General features: G+C 38.3%; 1 protein-coding gene across 4 annotated transcripts in view; it reads right to left on the bottom strand.

Moving 5' to 3' along the window:
- Nucleotides 1–392: 392 nt before the first annotated feature.
- The window catches only part of tial1 (TIA1 cytotoxic granule-associated RNA binding protein-like 1), a 42,833-nt gene continuing 20,595 nt past the window's right edge, over nucleotides 393–22,630 (bottom strand). For 3 of the 4 annotated variants that reach the window (XM_043712711.1, XM_043712712.1, XM_043712713.1), the window contains 7 exons: nucleotides 14,951–15,026; nucleotides 9,564–9,672; nucleotides 7,071–7,166; nucleotides 6,878–6,962; nucleotides 3,472–3,595; nucleotides 3,213–3,355; nucleotides 393–2,050 (listed from right to left, as the gene is read on the bottom strand). In XM_043712711.1, the coding sequence (XP_043568646.1) occupies nucleotides 1,930–2,050; nucleotides 3,213–3,355; nucleotides 3,472–3,595; nucleotides 6,878–6,962; nucleotides 7,071–7,166; nucleotides 9,564–9,672; nucleotides 14,951–15,026 (754 nt within the window). In that variant the 3' untranslated portion in view covers nucleotides 393–1,929. Of the gene's footprint in view, nucleotides 2,051–3,212; nucleotides 3,356–3,471; nucleotides 3,596–6,877; nucleotides 6,963–7,070; nucleotides 7,167–9,563; nucleotides 9,673–14,950; nucleotides 15,027–15,499; nucleotides 15,817–22,630 lie in introns of those variants that run through there. The other variant, XM_043712714.1, reaches the window with a different exon arrangement.

Genomic DNA, 22,630 nt, shown 5'->3' with positions numbered 1-22,630 from the left:
CTAACCAGATTTGGACCCTATTTACCAATCTCTCAAAAAGAAACAAACGATATCATCTACCACAATAAACCAAGATACATAACTGGCAAGCAGGACAGAACACCAGAGGCCCACTGATCATGTTCCCGAGCATGGTAACAAAACAACTGAGAACAAACCCACCAAGCTCAGTGAGCAGTCAATCTGATCCACAACCTGAGCTACAAATCTTCTCCAAAACCTCAAATTTGGTGTTTCATTTTAAAATCAAAATCTGAGGTTTCTTCCAAGGTTTTAAATAATTAGCAGAAACAACTTAAATCCCCATAAGCTTCCTATGCTATTTTTGTCATTGAAACAAGCTGGTTTTCATAATAAGTTTTGACCAAATAAATGGACAGCATAAGAAAAGGTTTATTTTTTTAAAATCACTTTTATTTTAGATACAGAAGAAATAATCCAGACATACCTATTGTCAATTACTTTTCAACATCTTTATAATCCACCCATTCCACTCTCAAATGAACGAGCATTGTTTTACAAATGTGAAACGCACCAACATGCAAACCACTCAAAAATATCTTTAAAATGAAGTTTCATTAATGGTACAGATTTTTGCACTGCACCTGCAATTAACAAATGGCACACATTACTGTTAAAGTTAAAACAGTTGGTTTGACATGATTGTTGTATTTTTACATTTTAATTTTAGACTTGAAAGCACTCCATTTTCTGATGACCTGAAGAAATTATGTAACTACTCAACCTTGCATTAATTTTATATGGTTTAATAAATCTGCATGATATTGATTAACTACAACAGAATTAGGCAGAAAAGTAGAGGAAGTGACGCTATGCCTAAAGCAGCCTGAAGAAATAAAATTTAAGGCTTCAGTTTGAAATTTACTTTGTAGATTTTTACATACAACATAAATGTAGTAGGAAAGATATATTAACATACTCTTGTGAAACACAGCCATACATTGCAAATTCTGGGTACCCTACTACTTCAGTACTGTACAATTGAACAGTTTTTTAAAAAATTCTTAACTACTGGCACAAAGTAGGAATTGTGATACTTTACACTAGAGCATGCTTTAATAATCATACTGGTGTATTAAATGCTATCTATAGATATTTACACTTGTAATCTTCTCAATAATCCATATGTCCATGTGTATGCAAGAAGGTAGAGCACATTTTTAATATAGCCAAAACAGTGCAAGGGACTCCAGCAGTCCAAGTCGAGCCAATATTCCCTTCTCAGTTTCCTAATGTGTGTAGTGCAACACTTTTTAAAAAAAGAAACTGTTGCTATCATTGGGCTTGGTGTTCTCTCCGTTGGGTAGTAACAAAAGATGAAAGCTGAAGTACAATGTTAAATTTGATTCATCTCAATCTATGGTTGTGCCATGGCATTTCAGGATGGCCATAAACTAGAACTTCCCTGAAAACAGCAGCCAGTTGGTCCATCGCAATATGAAATTCAATCATTTTGTGTATATTGAACATTAAATCTGGCTTCAAAACTCCCTTTATGAATTTAACGCTGTGGAATGCTCAACTAAATGAAAAGATTGTCAAAAGTCTGGTTGACATTTTCCCACTAACACTGTATTTATTTTTTTGAATTCATACACAATAGCACTTCATTTTCAAAATAAATTCATCATTCTCGATTACTTCACTCTTTGAAAACAAGTTAACAGATTATATGATACCCCCCACCCCCCAAACAAAACCTTCCCCATCTCAAAACAAAGAAAAAGAGCAGAACTGGGAAACATTTCACATCCTTCACCATGAGCTCAGCTGTGATAGAATTTTTAAAATATTCAGCTTTAAAATAAATAGTCTATATTTTACTCATGGTGTCAGCGAATATTCTGATATTTCATCAATAGAAAACTCTGGGCTCCTCATTTGTAGGTAAACAGAACAAGTCCCTGTTCATTGTGTCTGGTAACCTGCCATCCCAAAGCCAGCCTGGTTAGGTATAACAGCTGTACCTTGTCCCTGTGCTGGCTGAGCACTAAATCCACCTACCCAGGCAGGTGCAGATTGAGGTTGACTGCAAAGAAAACAAAATCATAATAAATTTAATTATAAAACTTCTTGACGATTACAGCACATGAATTGGACATGAACTAAATTACAATAGCTTAATTTCCCAATAATAAAATATTAAATATTACAGATAAAATAGCTCAAGATTGAGTCTTGGGGAGAAGGCACAATTACAAAACTGCTCTTGTTCACAGGTTGAATTATAGGAAAACAATTTTTCATGGGGAAATTGGGTCTGCAAGTGTTTGACCTCAGTTGCAAGCTCTAATTGTTTAATACAGTTAATGGATATAGTTTTGCTCACTGAGCTGGAAGGTTCATTTTCAGACATTTCATCACCATACTAGGTAACATCTTCAGTGAGCCTCCGGACGAAGCGCTGCTAATGATTTCTGCTTTCTATTTATATGTTTGGGTTGGTGATGTCATTTCTTATTTTTTTTCCCTCTTCGGGGGTGGTGAATGGGGTCCAAGTCAATGTGTTGTTGATGGCATCCCAACCGGAACTCTATGCTTCTAGGAATTCTCATGCATGTCTCGGTTTGGCTTGTCCTAGGATGGATGTGTTGTCCCAGTCAAGTGGAGCCCTTCCTCATCCATATGTAAGGATACTAGTGAGTGGGTCATGTCTTTGTGTGGCTTGTTGATGTTCATGTATCCTGGTGGCTAGTTTTCTGCCTGTTTGTCCAAAGAAACACTACATTTGACAAACAGGCAGAAAACTAGCCACCAGGATACATGAACATCAACTAGCCTCACAAAGACATGGCCCTCTCTCACTAGTAGCCTTACATACGGATAAGGGTGGGCACCACTGTGACTGGGACAAGACATCCATCCAAAGAAAAACCAAACAGAGACACGCACAAGAATTCCTAGAAGCAGGGCATCCCAACTGGAACTATCAAAAAACACTTGATTTGGACCCCATTTACCACCCGAGAAAAATAACAGGAAATGACATCACCAACCCAAACGAACCCAAACACATGAATAGAAAGCAGGAATCATCAGCAGCGCTTCGTCCGGAGGCTCACTGAAGGTGTTACTTAGTATGACAAAACATCTGAAAATGAACCTTCCAGCTCAGTGAGCAAACCTATATCCAGAACCTCAACCTGAGCTAAAAGTCTTCTCAAAACTCACTAATACAGTTAATTACTTACTCTACTCCAAATCCTTGCTGATTCCATGCTTGACCATACATGCCATAAGGAGGCACCTGCCAACCATTGGCCACATACTGACCATATTGTTGTGTATTGCCATACCACTGACCCCACTGACCCCAGGGTTGAGTAAATTCCATCTGAATAAAAGAAGAGGTGATGAAATTACTACAAATTAGCGGTTCATAATACTCTGGAATGAAATCAAAGGTCTGATATTCTGTTGTAAGCGCAAGTTATTTAGTAACCAACTCACCTGCTGATACTTGTTGGTAGAATCAGTAGTTTCTTTGCCCCAGTAGCATTTAACTATATGGCCCTCAATGGTGGTTCCATTCACCGATACTATAGCATGAGCAGCACTATCATGAGTGGCAAACCTGCAAACATAATGTAAGCTAACTCAAGCTTGTGTAGCTCATCAACATTCATCCAAAATGTGTCATCACCCTAAAGATCCATGTTTGCACACTTCAACATCAAAAAAAATGTACACCAACATTGTACTCCACAAATATTGTAAGGTTTTCTTTTGAGGAAGTACTGGCTTGTGGAGTAACAATATGCCAATATTTAGGCAACTCATTGCTGTTCATCTGTAAATCCAGACAGTGCCTGTGATGACGCCAGGTTGATTAATGGCCACAACTATTGGTGCCTACTACTGACTGTCATAGAGATGCACAGCATGGAAACAGGCCCTTCGGTCCAACCCGCCCATGCTGACAGATATCCCAACTCAATCTAGTCTCACCTGCCAGCACCCAGCCCACATCCCTCCAAACCCTTCCTATTCATATACCCATCCAGATGCCTCTTAAATTTTGCAATTGTACCAGCCTCCACCACTTCCTCTGGCAGCTCATTCCGTACCCATACTACCCTGTGTGAAAAAGTAGAATTTTCCCAGACACACTCCGATGTCCAGCGATACACTAATTCAAAACAGCAAAAGCAGTAATTGTGCAGGTTCTCTCTCCCCCTCTCTCCTGCACTGTCCTCACCATGTGCTTCCTTTGTCTGTTCTTCTCCCTTTTAAAACTGCTGTTGTTTTGACTTTTTCTTCCCCCAGTTCCAAAACAATGCAACAGCATTTAAACAGTAATTGCTGTTGCGGGAATTCGAGGAAATCACCTCCAGCACCTAAAATACCTCAAAGGAGCAGCTGTTACAGCCAGAAATTTTTCCAGTCCTCCATCTTGGGATTACCCAGAATCCTGCAACTGAGTTAAAGTATCTGCTATAATGTATATAGGTTGGAATGGGAATAGTTCAGAGTAAAAAAAAAGGTAGAGATGCAGAACAAAAATCAGGAGAGAAAGGAAATGTAACAGGCCTTTCACCCACCCCAGGTTTCCATAAATTATGGGAAAATAAACACAGATGACCTATTCAGGTGTATAATAAGCATTAGGTGCATTGCCTGATATGTTAGATATTTTGCTTTCCAGAGAAGGCGGTCATTTTGTCATCTTGACATCAGCTGGCAACTTCTTGATAAATTAGCATACACAAAGACACTACATGCAAGTCATCAACTCCAGTAATTGAATACATGTCAAAAATGCCTCTTCTACCATCCATTACAATACTTCCATGCTCGAGGAGATGTAAAATACTAGGAATATCAGCTACATTGTTTGAAGTCTTTATGAATGGCAATGAACCATGACAGTGCTCAAAACTGTTGGCCACTTCAAGAAAGATAAGGTAATATTCATAGAGCAGGTATCAATCCACTAAACAGGGAGACTAAACTATGGGATGCATGCATCATATAAACAGCCGTCATCACTGACCCTACAATAAGATCTCTGGCTTCAATTTTATCTCAAAGGCAATGGCGAACACAATCAAATCCATGCAAGGCATGAACAGTGTGGCAACTTCCTCCAGAAGTGAAAGGTAATGCATGACAAAGTGATTCTGACCAGAACGTCTCAGACAATTGAAAACATCACTCTGCCCATTAGGTGCCCAACCAGCATCTCAGTAGGCCATTGAATGGATAGTCCAACTTGAAATCAGATTATAAAATGTTATCACACAAATGTAAGAGATACTACATTAATATTTTTGCAACTAACCATAATTTTTAAGAAGTAATCCACCATTTCCAACTGACTGGAATATTTAGATTTTAATAAAATAAGGAGTTTAATTCAGATAAATGTGTGGTGCTGCATTTTGGGAAAGCAAATCTTAGCAGGACTTATACACTTAATGGTAAGGTCCTAGGGAGTATTGTTGAACAAAGAGACCTTGGAGTGCAGGTTCATAGCTCCTTGAAAGTGGAGTCGCAGGTAGATAGGATAGTGATGGCGGCATTTGATATGCTTTCCTTTATGAGTATGGAGTACAGGAGTTGGGACATCATGTTGCAGCTGTACAGGACATTAGTTAGGCCACTGTTGGAATATTGTGCGCAATTCCGGTGTTCTTCCTATCAGAAAGATAGGGTCATAGAGATGTACAGCATGGAAACAGATCCTTCGGTCCACGCGGACTAGGTATCCCATCCCAATCTAGTTCCACCTGCCAGTACCCAGCCCATATCCCTCCAAACCCTTCCTATTCATATACCCATCCATATGCCTCTTAAATGTTGCAATTGTACTAGCTTCCACCACTTCCTCTGGCAGCTCATTCCATACATGTACCACCCTCTGCGTGAAAACATTGCCCCTTAGGTCTCTTTTATATCTTCCCCCTCTCACCCTAAACCTATGCCTTCTAGTTCTGGATTCCCCGGTCCCAGGGAAAAGACTTGGTCTATTTATCCTATCCATGCCCCTCATTATGTTGTCAAACGTGAAGGAGTTCAGAAAAGATTTACAAGGATGTTGCCAGGATTGGAGGATTTGAATTATAGGGGGAGGCTGAACAGGCTGGGGCTGTTTTCACTGGAGCGTCGGAGACTGTGGGGTGATCTTACAGAGGTTTACAAAATTATTAAGGGTGTGGATAGGGTAAATAGACAAAGTCTTTTCCCTGAGGTCGGGAAGTCCAGAACTAGAGTACATAGGTTTAGGGTGAGGGGGAAAAAGACATGAGACCCCTACAGGGCAATGTTTTCACACAGAGGGTGGTACGTGTATAGAATGAACTGCCAGAGAAAGTGGTGGAGGCTGGTACAATTGCAACATTTAAGAGGCATTTGGATGGGAATATGAATAGGAAGGGTTTGGGGGGATATGGGCTGGGTGATGGCAGGTGGGACTAGATTGGGTTGGGATATCTGGTCAGCATGGACAGGTTGGACCGAAGAGTCTGTTTCCATGTTGTTTATCTCTATGACTCTAATTGAAGAGGAGGTCCAACGTACTATCCAATGGATGAGACATAGCATCTTTTAGTGTTACATAAAATATCAAAACGGAGCTCTCCAAAATAAAGGCAGTGATAATAATTTCACTGATCTCAGAGTAATCATCTTAAAATGAACACCTGCAGTAACATGAATTCAATTATTACACCAGGATACAGTGCTGGGTAGATGGAGACTAATTCATGTTTTTACGAAGTAGTTTTAGTGAACAGTTTCACTGGACTGCAGCTCATGAAAACCAGCAAAGCTACTGATCCACCTTGAATCTTAAGAATTGGTTATCACTAAGTAGATATATTTAATGTTAAACAAGTAGTGTTACAGTTGGACTTACCTAACAAATGAGTACCCCTTTTCTGGGAAAACTCTGATTTCCATAATTTGTCCAAATGGTGAGAAAGTCTGACGCATAAGCTGTTCTATAAGAGTTTAAGAATTATAAAATATAAGAATGTTGGTCCTACAATATCCAAATATTGTTTTGATAAACATTGATACGTTATACATTAACATGAATTTGACCATACCTGTCAAGCCTGACGCAATACCTCCACAGTAGACAGTACAATTTGTAGAACTAGACTGATTTACTACTTCTTCAAATTTTAGATGTTTAGAACTACCTGCAAAGTAAAAAAGGAAAAAAAGAAACATGTCTCCTCAACCTTCACCATTAGCATTGGTGATGCAATACAAAGGCCCAGACTAATGAAACTGCAAAGTGAGCCCAACATGGCAACAGGATCATTTTAAATTCACGAAATAAAATAAAGCTGGAATAAAACGTTTAGTAACAAGAACCATGAAACTACCAGTTTATTGTAAAAACTCATGTATTTTACCAAAGTTTTTGAGGGAAGGAAATCTGCCTCCCTTACCCAGTATGGATATGTGCTTTCAAAGTCAACAACATAGATGAATTTTAACTAGCTTCTAAAATATCACAAACCCTACACCAACATTCAAAAAGCCTAAGAATAAAATCAGATTGATGACCCTGACCAACTTAAATGACCATGTTTATTCTTCAAAGTCCCCCCCATTATTATCTGCAATATTGAGACTTATCAGCTTGAAGAACAAGCACAGCAGGTGAATGGAAACAATATCAAAATCCCTTCCAAGTCACACTACTCTGATTTAAATGTTAGTGATATCAAAATGCTGGAACTCTAAACACTGCTGTTGATGCAACTGTACCACATGTATTGTAGCAGTTCAAGGTGACAGCTTTGACACTCATTACCTCAAGGACAATGAATACCAAAGTTCACATCCCAGTTATGATTTAATTAAAAGAAAATTATGTATTCAAACAAATTTATACATGAACTGCCATATTGAATTGGAAGATGGGAAAATAAATTGGTATCCTCATTGCATGCAGGCTATAAGTAGTGCAAAAAACAGCCCATTGTCCTATTTTGATATTGTGTTATTCATAGATATAGTGTGGCCTATGATTGATGCTGTGTCTTTCAAAAAGAGATGCAAGAGCACAATGAGCATAAAGACAACTTTATGGCCGGCAAGTTGAGTTTGGACAGAAAATTAATGAGAAAGACATCAGAAAAATTATAAAGCAGAAATGGACTCAAATAGCTCAAGTTGATGTTTATTGGTACATGAGCAAAAGTCCCAATTCCACATTTCTACTTCTACAACTTAATTATTTAATATTTTGGAGACATGACAAGCCTTTAAACTTAAGAGTCTCATCGCCTTTGTTTGAAAAAAAACCTGTTCTGCCTAAATTCTTTTACATTTAACCTTCAATTCATGCTGCCTTCCATTCAAAAGCCACTATCCACTCCATGCATTTTTAACAAAATCAGCTATGAATTCTAATATATGAAGCTTCATTTTACACTCCACTTTTGTTTCCTAACAGCACGCAATACCCTCGTTAATTAATGCTGCCAACCCTTTACTACATCAAAGTCCTTCGTGTGAAGCCCAAATTTCCAATAGTAGTCTAACTGCAAGTCTTTCAGGTTCATCCTTACTTCCATCCTGCCCATACAGTGTCCTTCTTGCCTGAAAAACTCAATATTCCAATAGCTTTCAAAAGAGAGACAAAGTGCTGTTCTTAACAGCAAGCAGTTTTAATCCTTAGCAAATCACACCCTCGATTCAGCTGCTTTTCCAATTTTCCCATAAAACTATTTTCTCAGAATCCTACTTGACGGCACCGATTTATTCTCCATTGCATTGATGTGCTACCAGCATTCAAATTACATACCAACTCCAATTTTAAGTCGTCAAGTTTGGATATCATTTCCTCTGGCCTATACGAAAATCATCAGCATGCACAAGAACAGAAATATCTTCTGAACTGAATCCTTGTAAATTGGTTTATGTGGGCAGAACTATTAAAATATTGTCCATAACCTTCTAGTTATAAAATCCAATTTTGTACTTCATCCTTCAATATATTCTACATTTACCCCACAAACCATCGCCATTAAAAGATTGACATTCAACTTGTCAAGGACAATCTTTGTTGCTATAATGTGTGTTGGTTGTTCCTATTTATCTTCTCATCAGAAAGAAAAAACTAATTACGCTTCAAAATTCTTCTTACCATTAAATGGCCGAGAATGATGTGGTTTGATGCCTTAGAAAATGAGCACTGAAATGGCCACTCTGCAATCCTCCTGCATATTCACTCAACAGAACTCAAACTTAATTTCTAGGTCCTGGTACTTCATAAGGAATGTGGTGCACTAACAGAAGCCAAGACTATTTTGCAAGGAAGTTCTGCTAATGATTAATAAACCCTTTAACATTGATCAAATTTGCAAAAAGATTAAATGGTTGTGAATTTATTACAAAATAATTTTTAAAAAAATATAGGGATATCCAAGTCAGCAAAGTTCATACACCAGTTATAAACAACTGGTTGACATTTTTACCTCAAGGTGAACAAATTCTCAATTCAATGAAAAATGTAGGTGATAGTTTAATGTCATGGATATATCAAAAACATTTAGTAACAAAAATGTTGATTTGTGACTTACTTTCTGGTGCACTCTTCGGAGCTGGTGGTTTGCGAGTTGCCCAGTTTGTTCGAATTTGCCGGCCTCCCAGCCACTGACCACTCATATGCACAATTGCATTTTCTGCATCCTATGGACACAGGTAAACGAGTGGTATAAATTCTGCTTTTCACAATAATTATCCAACTCTGGGTTCACAAAGTTTACCAATAATGAAAATTCAATTACAAATTTAATTGTGCAGACAGAGTTACATGCAAACCTTACACTGCGCAGATAAACATAGATAAAGGAGACAAAAATGCACTACACTTTCTCGGTTGTATGCTACTCAACTATTCCAATTCTACTGCATCAATGGATCAGTTCATGTATCAATGTTTATAAATTTAGCAACCGATGCCTACAAAAGGAAAAACATCGGTAAAAACTTGGTTGCGAAATACATTTATTGACAAGATTTTCTTCTTAAATCTACAGGTCAAAACAAATCTCCACCACAAGAAGCATCAATTCCTCAAAATTAGTTATTTGCTTTTTTACATAAGACATCAATCAATCTCAGTAAATGTTAACTAATTTTTAATCAGGATTTGAGAGAAAGCAAATATGTTGAGGAAGATTATAGACATAACCTACTCAACAACAGAAGTGTCTCCAGGGTCAACCGGTTCCCTTATTTTACACAAGATACTTAAGACAATAGATTCTAGGCTACACGGAGACATTTCGGGGACTGTCAGAGAATGCAGCAGAATACAGATAGATTGGAGAGTTAGACAGAGAAATGGCATGTAGAGTTCAATCTGGGCAAATGCAAGGTGATGCATTAAAAATGTGGGCGGCACGGTGGTTAGCACTGCTGCCTCACAGCGCCAGAGACCCGGGTTCAATTCCCGCCTCAGGCGACTGACTGTGTGGAGTTTGCACATTCTCCCCGTGTCTGCGTGGGTTTCCTCCGGGTGCTCCGGTTTCCTCCCACAGTCCAAAAAATGTGCAGGTTAGGTGAATTGGCCATGCTAAATTTCCCGTAGTGTTAGGTGCAGGGGTAAATGTAGGGGAATGGGTCTGGGTGGGTTGCGCTTCGGCGGGTCGGTGTGGACTTGTTGGGCCGAAGGGCCTGTTTCCACACTAGGTAATTTAATCTAATCTAATTTACTCCAAAAAACAATAAGTAAGTAATTGAGAGGGTTGACAACCAAGTCAGAAATTTGTGAATACAGAATTTTTGCAATTATCTGGAAGCCCACTTAGAAGTTCATTTAACAGCAAAATGTTAAGTTTTTCGGAGTTCAAATCAAGTAATTTGTACTGATAATGAAATTTCACAGAAATGCAGGTTGTTACTGAGAGAATAGATCAAATTTTCACTGTTTCTAAAATATCCTCTACTACTCTTAACCCAAGAGTCAAAAAGTTATTTTCCATCTGAAATTGTAGTTGTGGTGTACAGTGAAGTGATATTACCAAATTGAAGCTAGACTAAAATTCCATTGCCCTGAACTAGTCCTAGGCCATGAGGATGTGTCAACAACACAAGTATGTCAAAGTTGATCTATAAGCTGCCATAAATTGCACAATAATCCTTAAAATTAGCATGCCTGAAATCTTTTCTCCATTCCATTCTCCCAACCTACCTATTGATCCAATCTTCCCTCAGATGGTATCTAGTTCAGCAACACAGCTGTAAACAAGAATCTGATCATTTTGCACATTTCAGTAATTTTGTTGTAAGTAAACTCAAAATTGCAGTCGACAAAACTAAATAAGCCAATGAGAGCTCAATTTAAACAGATGCACTTCATGCAGTCTTACTTCATTAGATATAAATAACCATACATTAATGAACATACATAAAATTCAATGTTATTACTGATACTTTTCATTGCATTAAGAGTTCTGTATCATTTGAGACAAAACTGTGATACTGTCCTTCATCTATTACTCCTTAAAGAGAATACAATTCTTCCAAAGTTGTGAAATGGGTATAGATTTAAATTATAAATTAACTTTAGCAAATAAATTCAGCACAAATATTACTGATTTCAAACATGTTCTATACCTCAAATATATTAGCTCAAAAAGGTAAACTAGTCAAGCATAGGATATTACTTTTACCTACAGCTTCCTTTAACTTATTTCTACAAGGAGATAAGCCAACGAAAGCACTTTTTTGTTCAAACTAAAATAATTTAATGCAGTTAACATCCAAGTGAAATACTTAAAAGAAATAGAAGAGGTGGAGTTATAATGGAATTATGGGCCCATCGAGTCTGTTCCACTATTCGATGAGCTCATGGCTGGTCTGATCTTCAATTGAAGGAGGGCTCATGCCCGAAACGTCGATTCTTCTGCTCCTTGGATGCTGCCTGACCTGCTGCGCTTTTCCAGCAATACATTTTCAGCATTTTTCTGCCCCTTCCCCACATCCTACAATTAACATACTGATTACTAACCTGTCCATTTCATCCTTGAATACTCAACAACCCAGCCTTGATAGCTTTCTGTGGTAAATTCATCACCCTCAGAAGAAATTTCTTATCTTAAATGGGTGACCCTTTACTGATATTATGCCCTCTGGTCCTAGACTCTCCTACAGGGGAGACAACTTTCCATATTGTCAAACCCTCTAAGAATATAACAGGTTTTGATATGGCTTCCTCATTTTTCAGAACGCCAATGAGGTGTCTAATCTATTCAAGCTCTCCTAAGAAAACCCCTCCATATCCAGAATCAACCTACTGAACTTCTCTGGACTGCCTCCAATATCTGTAATCTTTCCTTAGTTAAGTGAAACAAAATCACTCAATATTCCAGGCACAGTCTGACTACTGCATTATACAGTTGTAGCAAGACCTATTTTTATACTTCATTCCCTTTGGAAGAAAAGCCTCATTTGCCCATCATACCTACTCAACTTTAGTTCTGAGATTCATGCACAAGAACCCCCAAATCCCCGTGCTCCTGCTTTCTACAGTTCTCCACATTAAATGATATTCAACCCTTCCTGCCAGACAGCATGACCTAACGTTTTCCCAGCTTATACACCATCTGCCAAGTTTTGGCCCTCTCACTTAACTGGTCTACACACTTCTGTAGACTCACTGCACCATCCTCATTACTATCCTTACACCTATTTTTGTGTAATTTACGAACATGTCAATAGTATATTCATTCAAGTAATTAAATGTATGACAATGAATCCTGGTTCCAACTCTGAACTAATGCCATTAGTTGCAGGTCGCCTCCTTTATCCCAGCTCTACCTTCTACTAGTTAGCCAATTCATTCAAACATACCACAGCGGCATGGGCCCTTCTCTTAAGAAGCCTTACACGCAGTACCTTATCAAACACCTTTTGCAAATCCAAAACTATATGTCTGCACTGCTTACTCTTTATCTATCCTGCTTGGCATCTGTTCAAAGAATCTAATAACTTTGTCAAGCCTGACTCTGATTATATTATGAGTTTCTAAATACTCCAATGCATCCTTTATAATTGACTAGTTATCAATGACAGGTGTAAGGTGATAACTATATATGATGAATTTAAAATAGTAGAAAAATACTGTTGCTGAAAGAACCATGCCTTTAGTATTTGAGCCATTGAGTACAAGAACAGGGACGTTATGATGGAGCTGTTCAAGATGTTAGTTGAGCTATATCCATAGTAATGTGTGCAGTTCTGGTCACCAAAATATAGGTGATCACACTAAAGGAGACTCATCAGGTAAAACATTTAAGCCCAGGGAGCATCCTATGAAAAGAAACTACATAGGCTGTAGGCTGAAGCAGAAAAGGTTGAGATATACAAAGTTATGATTATGATTGACACAGATAGGACAGATGGAAAGAAACAATTCCCCTTAGTAGAGTGGTAATTTAAAAGGTAAGGGGCAGGAGGTTTAGAAAGGATATTAAATTGAAGAGCATTCAGAAAAGACTTTTAGGGATGTTGCTGGGACTGGAGGGCTTGAAGTATAATGAGAGACTGGATAGGCAGAGACATTTTTCACTAGAGTGTAGGATATTGAGAACCTTAGAGGTTTATGAAATAATGAGGATCATAAATAAAGTGAATAGCAATGGTCTTTTCCCTAGGCTGGGGGAGTTCAAAACTAGGTGGCATATTTATAAAGGTGAGGAGAAAATGAGGTCTGCAGATGCTGGAGATCAGAGATGGAAATGTGTTGCTGGAGAAGCGCAGCCGGTCAGGCAGCATCTAGGGAACAGGAGAATCGACGTTTCGGGCATTAGCCCTTCTTCAGGAATGAGGAAAGTTTGTCCAGCAGGCTAAGGTGAGAGGAGAAAGGGATTTGAGGGGCACCTTCTGTGCACAGAGAGTGATTTAACTGCCAGTGAGGAGGTGGTAGATGCAGGTACAGTTACAACTTTTAAAACACATTTAGACAGGTGCATGAATAGGAAAGGTTTAGAGGGATATGGGCCAAATGTAGGCAAATAGGACTAGTTTAGTCTGGGAAACTAAGTCAACATGGACAAGTTGGATCGAAGGGTCTGTTTCCATACTGTATGACTCTATTCTAATGTAAAAAAGAAATAATTTTCCATCCAAAAAGTGGTGGGTGCTTGGGATTCCCTACCTGACAAAGGGTAGTAGAAGCAGGAGCCATTGTAACATTCATAAAATAATTAGAAACACACATGAAATGCCAGGAGTAGACAAAGCTATGGGCCAAGTGTTGGAAAACAGAACTAGAGTAAATAAATGTTTGATTACCACATGGACATAGTGGGTTGAAGGGCATCTTTCCAAGCTATATAGCTCTGACTGCATGAGGCATGTCACCAAAGCTCTTTGTCTTGCACCCATGAGAATAGATGCAGGAATACCAAACGTTAGAGAGACAACAATTGCTTGAGAAAAAGGGCACTGACTGATTGGTCAGGACAGTTCTGTGGGGAATACACTTTGGAACAGCTGCTTCCTAAGCTTTTGTTTACAACTCTCAGAAACCAGTCAGCTCAGCTCTATCTGCAAACAGAAAATAGATGCCCAATTATTGCGCCTGTTCATCTCAACAAAAACTTGCTGCACAACTGGCACCTGGTGCATTTCACATGACAATACCAGAACCAGAGTCAACTGGTCTCTTTTGCATTCTCATCAAAACTTGGGATTACCCAATTCCTGGCCCATTCTCTATGGCAACCACTCATCCAAACAGACTCCATTTCCAGTCAATCAGAACCCAGTTATCCATAAACTATGAATTTTTTGATGCTGATTCTTACATCATCCTCAAATGCAGGATGAAAACTGCCACAGGTATTCCTATTTTTCAGCAAAAGTTAAATTATGTAACATATCAACAAAATACTGAAACTTTTTCATTTTAATGGATAAACTGTTGAGTAAAACTGCATTATATTTTGGAAAACCTCACCAGTTTACTGTAGAAAGATACAAATCCATAGCCTTTAGATTTCCCTGTTGCCAAGTCTTTTACAACACGAGCATCCCTGTGTAAACAGATAGAAATGAATAAGTAAAAATATAACATACTCCTGAATAAAATAAAAAAGGAACCACACACACTGTATTGTCAGCACAAGTCAACTTTCAAAAAAAAAGGGATTTTTATAATCCCACCATAATAACTAATTCTTCTATCCTTTGTTACAACTTAACCTTTAGTGTAGTAGTAAATAGCAAACATGCAAACTGTAGTATCCTGAACTCTGTTTCACTAATTATACTGAACTGGAAACCAAGAACTCTTCAACAGATTTTTTTAAAAAAAAAACACTAACCCTCACTAGTTCTAAACTGAGAAATAGTCTGAAATACAAAATACAATTCCAATTCCAATTTTCCTTAACCATGCAATTTCTATATAGAGCCTTTAATAATGTGTGTTCTACCTAGCCACACAAATATTTGAAATATAAAAATTCAGAAAAGAGAAAAAAAATAGGAATTAAAAAAGGCATACATCGCCTGTTAACTGAATTCTTTATTTTTCTTGGTATGGTCAATTCTCTACCCTCTTTTTGGACTGTGGGCAGCTGTAAATTTTGAAAAATTGAGACTTTCAGAAATTTAGAAAATGAATATGAAACTAAAACAATACTAAGCACACCAGTACGAACAACAATTACATAGGATTTGTAAGCACGTCAATAGGATTGGGAATACGAAATTCGCACTATATAGAGCACATTAAAATGTTAACAATCAAGTCTAATAAATTTATTAAAAAAGAGAATAAATAGAAATGAGAAAAAACTACAACTGAGTTAATGAACTTCCAGTGTGCACAGTTCCTTGCAGTTAGCCATGGGGATCCTGTCCATTCTTAACAGCAATTCTGTAAAATAACCAGAATGCTATTACTTTTAATTATGACTCAAACTACAAAAAGCTGCACATTTCGCCATTATTTTCTGTAGCCTCTGTACAAGCAGTCTTACAAGTGCTCTTCTGTTGAAATTTACACTAATTTACTATTTAGATGAGAAGTACGAAAGCAGAAATACATACCAGACCAGTCATTACAACACAGGTAGTTGAAAGTATATAAAATGTTAAATCAACGTGTAGGTTTAAGTGCAAATAAGCGAGAGAATTTAAAAGAAAGGTGTTAATGTATGTATTCAAATCCATTTTACAGTGCAGCATGAACTGAACCTTGCAATTTTAACAGAGGTGTCAAGAAACAGCAAGCACTAATATGGACAATGACCCTGACATGCAGTTTGAACACCAAGTAATTCTAACGTCTGCCAGCAACACCTACTGGTAGAAGACTGATACTACACATTAATCTATTCTGTCCAGTTGCATGTAAATATTTGTCAATTTATACATTGGTCCATAAATTGATGACAAAATGATGAATTCACAGAGCATGCCATCGTTAGCACATTTACAAAGAGCAAATCTGCGTGAAAGTTATAAATCATTAGTTGTGATTCGCTACAAACTGTTGGGCCAATTAGTAAATTAGACTCTCAAAAATAGGATTTCACCATTAACCCCACCATGCACAAGAAATTGCTGGATTGCGTCATAAACGTGAATTGCTTACACCACACAATTAGGGCTACTGTTTTAACACAATGGAGTAATTACTGATCTTAACATCCCACTCTCCTTCACTGAGGCACAGAGAGTGAACAGCTGAAATTCAAGTCTCACATTCGCAGGTCCTTCATGTGTTTAAGTTTAAGAAAAACTTTCATATCGCCTTTATCCTCCCAACCAACCAAAATATATTTAAGCATTTGACTTAATTACCTCCTTTTGTGCCGTTTCCTTCTGCATCCTTAATTTCACTGGTTAAGGAGATGGATTATTGAACCTGCCATTCATGGAGGTCTCAGATGCCTCATTATTAGCTTTCATTTCCAGCAATTTGCAGTGCAAAAATATGGTTTGAAGGGTGATAATAGTAAACAAACCCATAGCACATACCACAGAAGCCTCACTCTAGCTATTTTGGGTCATTATTACAGTTTGAGAGAAACATGCCAGCTAAAGGATAAATTACTTGAGAATTCACTTCAATAAATTATATACATGCAGACTGCCCCAGTATAAGCTATTATATTGCTATGTGGAAAACAATTTTGTGAAGTAATTTAAATTCAGGTAAAGAATCCATAAAGATATTTCTTGAAAAAGAAAGGATTTGCAAACAATAGTGATTTCACCACCTAAATAAACACAATTATCATGGTACTCAGGCTTCGGAGTCAAGTTTTGCTACAGAACCAATTTTTATTGCTAGGTAATCTGCTTCAATTGCAACATTTGTGAAGATTTGTAGCTCAGGTTGTGGTTCAGGTTATAAGTTTGCTCGCTGAGCTGATAAGTTTGTTCTCAGACATTTCATCACCATGCTAGGTAACATCAATGAGCCTCTGTTGAAGTGGTGGTGTACTGCACCGCTTTCGATTTGTGACTTGGTCTGATATCACTTCTGATTCTTTTTCTGAGAGGTTGGTATATGGGGTCCAAATCGATTGGTTTATGATGGAGTTCTGGACCGAACACCAGACCTTGAGGAATTCCCATGTGTGTCTTTTTTTAGCCTGTCCCAGAATGGATGTATTGTCCCAGTCGAAGTGGTGTCCCTCAGTGTCTAAGGATACTAGTGACAGTTGGTCATGTCTTTTGGTGGTTAGTTGGTGCTCCTGTATCCTGGTGGCTAGTTTCCTACCAGTCTGTCCAATGCAATGTTTGTTGTAGTCCTTGCAGGGTATTTTGTACATGGTGTTTGCTCTGCTGTGGTTGGTACAGGGTCCTTTAGATTCCCAAAGAGTTGCTTCAGTGTGTTGATAGATTTGTGGGCTATCATGATGCCATGGGGACAGAGTAGTCTGGTCATCATCTCCAAGATGTCTTTAAATGTATGGGAGTGTGGCTAGAGTCTCTGGGCGTGATGAGTCTTGTTTATGTCTAATGTGTAAGAATCGACAGACTGTGCATATTGGGTACACGTTGTTATTGAATACGTAATATAGGTGTTTTTCTTTGGCATCTTGTAGTTCCTGGATGCTGCAGTGTGTCATGGCTCATTTAAATGTCCTTATGCAGCTCAGTTTGTGGGTGTTGAGATGATAGCTCCTGTAGTTGAGTATCTGGTCTGTGTGTCGCTTTTCTGTTGACACTTGTCTGCAGTCTCCATTGGCTTTTCATTCTACTGTGACATCTCTGAAGAGGAGTTGGTGTTGTAGTTCTCCTCCTTTTGGGTGAACTTTATACCAGTGAGGACGTTGATGTATTTGTGGGTTTCTCCTAATTTATTCCGTTTCATGATGACAAAAGGTGTCATCCAGAGTGGATCCAAAGCTTCGGCTGGATCGTGGGGAGGGGCTGTTCATTCCAATCTTTGCATAACTGCTTCTGCCAAGAATCCTGAGATTGGTGATCCCATGGGTGTCCTTTTGATTTGTTTGCAGGTCTTGTGGTTGAAGGTGAAGAGGGTTGAGGGGCTCAGGTCTACTAGTTTGAGGATGCTGTCCTTGCTGATGAAGTTGGCGGTGTCAGTTGTCGTCTAGTAGTTCAGCCAGTGTTTCTTTGGCCGGGGTGATGTTTATTGATGTGAATACGGCCGTCACGTCAAAGGAGACCATGCCCTCGCCTTCTTCTACCTTGGTGTCTTTGATAATGTTCAGGAATATCTGGGTGGAGTGATTAGAGTCTTCTACTAGGTATTTCAGTTTGCATTGAGGTTCCTTTTCTCATACGTATGGCTCTGGGGGGGGGGGGGCTGGTTTGTGTACCTTTGGTTATCCATAGAAATGTGGTTTGCTGGATCCTTCAGGTTTCATTGTTTGGAGGTCTCATTAATTTCCTCTGTCTTGGAGTTTCTTCAGTGTTGCAGTAAAATGGTTTTCTTGTTGTGGAGTTGGGTCCATCGCCACCTATGGTAGGTGTCAGTATCTGCAAGTAGAGTGTTGGCTTTTGAGGTAGTGTGTCTTGTTCAGGATGACAGTCATGCGCCTTTTGTCTGTTGGTAGAAATACAATATTTGTCTTTTCTGAGTACTTCCAGGGCTTTCCTGTCTAATGTTTCTTTCTGCTTAATGTTGGTGCTACTGTCGGTCTGATGGCCTGCTGCGTTTCTTCCATAAGTCCGTTGTCTTTCAGTGTGGATTCCAGTGGTGTTAGGAAATCCTTTTTGGTCCGCATTCCTGTGGTTGAAGTTCACCCCTCGTACTAGGACAGCCTTTTCTGTGCAAGAGTGATCGGTCCAACAGGTTCTTTATCCAAGCTTCTGAACTGTCCGTGTTATCGCGCTGTGTGAGCTTGTCCAGTTTTTCTCGTAGGGCTCGTCTTTTCTTTGTCTCGGTCCGCTGTTGTTTAGTGTTGATGATTCATTCTAGCGTACTTATCCATTCGTGGTCAGTCACGTTGGTGTATAGGGCTTTTTGGTGCAAAATTTCCCAATCGTATTTGTGTATTGGTTGTGGGCCCTGTACCAACAGCCAGCAGAACAAATGTCATACACAAAATACCCTGCAAGAACTGCAACAAAAACATTACATCAGATAGACTAGCCACCAGGATACACGAGCACCAACTAGCACTAGTATCCTTACACAGACAAGGGACACCAGTTCGACTGGACAATACATCCATCCTGGACAGGCTAAACAGACACGCACAGGAGTTCCTAGAGGCCTGGCATTCAAATGGGAACTCCATCAACAGACATCAATTTGGACCCCATTTACTAACCTCTCAGAACTGGAAGTGATATCACCCACTACAACAGATCAAGACACGCAAATAGAAAGTTGGACAGTACACCAGTGCTTCAGAGGCTCACTGATGTTACCTAGCATGGTGACAAAATGAAAACAAACCTCCCAGCTCAGTGAGCAAACGTAACCTGGTCTGCTTCAATAGAAGCTGCCATCATGTAAGCTCGAAAAAAAAAAATCACTAAAACTACTGAGAGCTTTGTTTGATTTGAGCACTTTTTTTTGCATGCACCTGGTTGTGCATTACATTTTACAGGTTAAATTTCATTCTTAGCCAGAACACTCCATCCAAGCCCAACCAATTAAATGTATTGCCCTGCAATTCCTCACGCCACTAATGCGCCTGTTCAAATCCATCTACAAAATCCAGAGCATAAAATACAACCATATTCTATTCCACCAATAACTGTACACATTTTAAAATAATGCCTAAAATGAAATGTTATCTTCACAAGTCAATATATTCTCAAGTTGAAAACAAATTCAGATTTAAGTGTTAGTCAACTGACGATATAGCCAAAACAGTCCTCAAATTCCCTAGATCTTCACACTTCAAATGGTCAACAAAATTCTGTACACTTGACCTATCATGAGATTGCTTTCCCTGCAATCATTATTTAGGCACCTGCTTGCTAACCACCTGCCAGCAATCTGATCTCTTTACAGAGGAATACATAATATTCAATGACAATATTCCATGACAGGGTAAAAAGCAATAATCAGTTAAGGCAGAGTAGATAAAGAATATATCTGAAAATAAAATAAGACAGGATATAAAGTAACAACAATCCACTTGAAATGACACCTCAGTGAACAAAGAATCAAAGAATTTGAGCAGCTACAAAGCTTGCAAACAAAATGAATTCTTATTTGTTGGCAATCCACTTGGTCCTACCTTGAGCTGCTTCATCATTATGCACTAAGTGATATTATATGTGGGGCTGGTTATAGGCCCTTGGATGAGCTGTTCATGGTGCCATTAACAAACAAAGCTCAGGTTTTGTGTACATACAATGAAAATGTCATCAAAACTATGTTCAGCAACATCCAGTCATTGAAATAGTCATAAGAACAACCAGCACAATCATTGCATGTGAATAGTGATTACAGTAGAAATGTTCTTGAACTTCAAATTCTAAAGTTTAAAAATAATCTGCAAAACAACTTCGCAGTTATATAACAATTCCAGCTCAATACCTGCAAAAACCATATCAATATACAGATGGAATACAGAGCTCTGAAAATAAGAACCACAGAGGTACAATTGCAAACTAGTTCAAAAACTAATACACAAACATTTTATACCAGCCCATTTCTTACGCACATTTTACACTTGATAAGAGTGTATTTTCTTGGAACCAAATCCAGCTGTAATCTTGATATGATTTAAATTAAATCTGTGTTCATGCACCCACAGCTAATTCTTAAAAATTTACATAAGGAGATCAAATCCATATGCAAACCACTTCTAGTACCGACATTTTTTGATTAGATTCAACAAAATTCCTAAACCGACAAAACTTGAGCAAACTGCAAAATAGAAGATCAGCACTTTTGAAAGACAGATACCAAAATGACAAGTGCTGATACTAATTAATTTACTTAAATATTAAACAAGACTAAACAACATTATCAATGTATACTGATTTATAGTGCAAAAACTACTTCGAAACCTTGGCATTACGTTACTGAAAAATCTTCCATCATTTATATAATAGCATGGAATTAAAAATTTTACATCAAGGGTACAGTGAACACAGTTGTGGCCTAGTTCTGACATCCATTTAGCACAGATTTCTTATCTTTCCAGTAATTTAACTGCTAGCATCTTCCAGTATGAATACAAAAACAGAACACAAACAGGCATTTTCTTCTGGGGAGAGTTTTGAATAAAATAATCTAGCTCAAAACAAAAAACTTTCACATCAATGGGCATCACATTCGTGAAATAACCCTCAGGATCACTGAATCCAGGACAGAAACGTGCATTATTACTTTCTTTTCAGGTATTACTGGAAAGAATTATAGCAAAGAAAAGCCAACAGATAAATTACTGATACAGGTGCTACATAATGCAGGAAACTGCAAAACAGGCCATTGTGAACATGATGCAAACTTAAATACAATCAATCTTCAATGAATTAGCATTAAATTTGTTTGGGAAAATATCAACTAAGTTCAAGAACTGCTACAGGCCGTATCCCATTTTAAATAAATTAATTTAAAAGAACTATTAATTCTTCCAAATATTCATAAGAAATTAAATAGAAAATTTAGCCACGTTAAAAATTACACTGAAAACATGGGAAAGATTGTGAGCAACACAACGAGCAGGAACAAAAAACTGAAGACAAAGACAGCATGAATGAAAACGAACACAATCAAATGAGTGAGTGTGAGAGAGAAAGCAAAAGGAAAGGAAGAGCAAGGAAGAAACAGCACATGAACTATAAACAGCAAGCAACTGGGTGCAAGTGTGAAAACATGCAAACAACAGTAAATGCAGAAAAAGAGAAAACAGACAAACTATAGCTGGGAGGGATAAAACAGTGTACAGCAGGAGGAATTGAATGGGGGAGGTGGCAACTTTCCTTGGAATTTGCACGGCAAACTAGCAGATCCTTTGCAAGTTGCACACAGTTAGAACAAAATATATTTCAAGGGCCGGCAACATTCATGTGATGTGCATTACAAAATAGATCCGGACTTCTTAAAGCAGACATTCCATTTTTGGGATTGGGTGTTCAAACAATGGATACACTCTGTTCTGAGATTTCTGTTCCCATGCAATCCATGCATTCTAAGAAAATCACATAATAGCAGCACCATTTAAACCAATGGGACTGGAATCAC

The sequence above is a fragment of the Chiloscyllium plagiosum genome, chromosome 22 (assembly GCF_004010195.1).
Source record: "Chiloscyllium plagiosum isolate BGI_BamShark_2017 chromosome 22, ASM401019v2, whole genome shotgun sequence".
Taxonomy (NCBI): Eukaryota; Metazoa; Chordata; class Chondrichthyes; order Orectolobiformes; family Hemiscylliidae; genus Chiloscyllium; species Chiloscyllium plagiosum.
The sequence above is the reverse complement of the archived record's forward strand: the minus strand, read 5'-3'. Positions and strand labels throughout refer to the sequence as shown.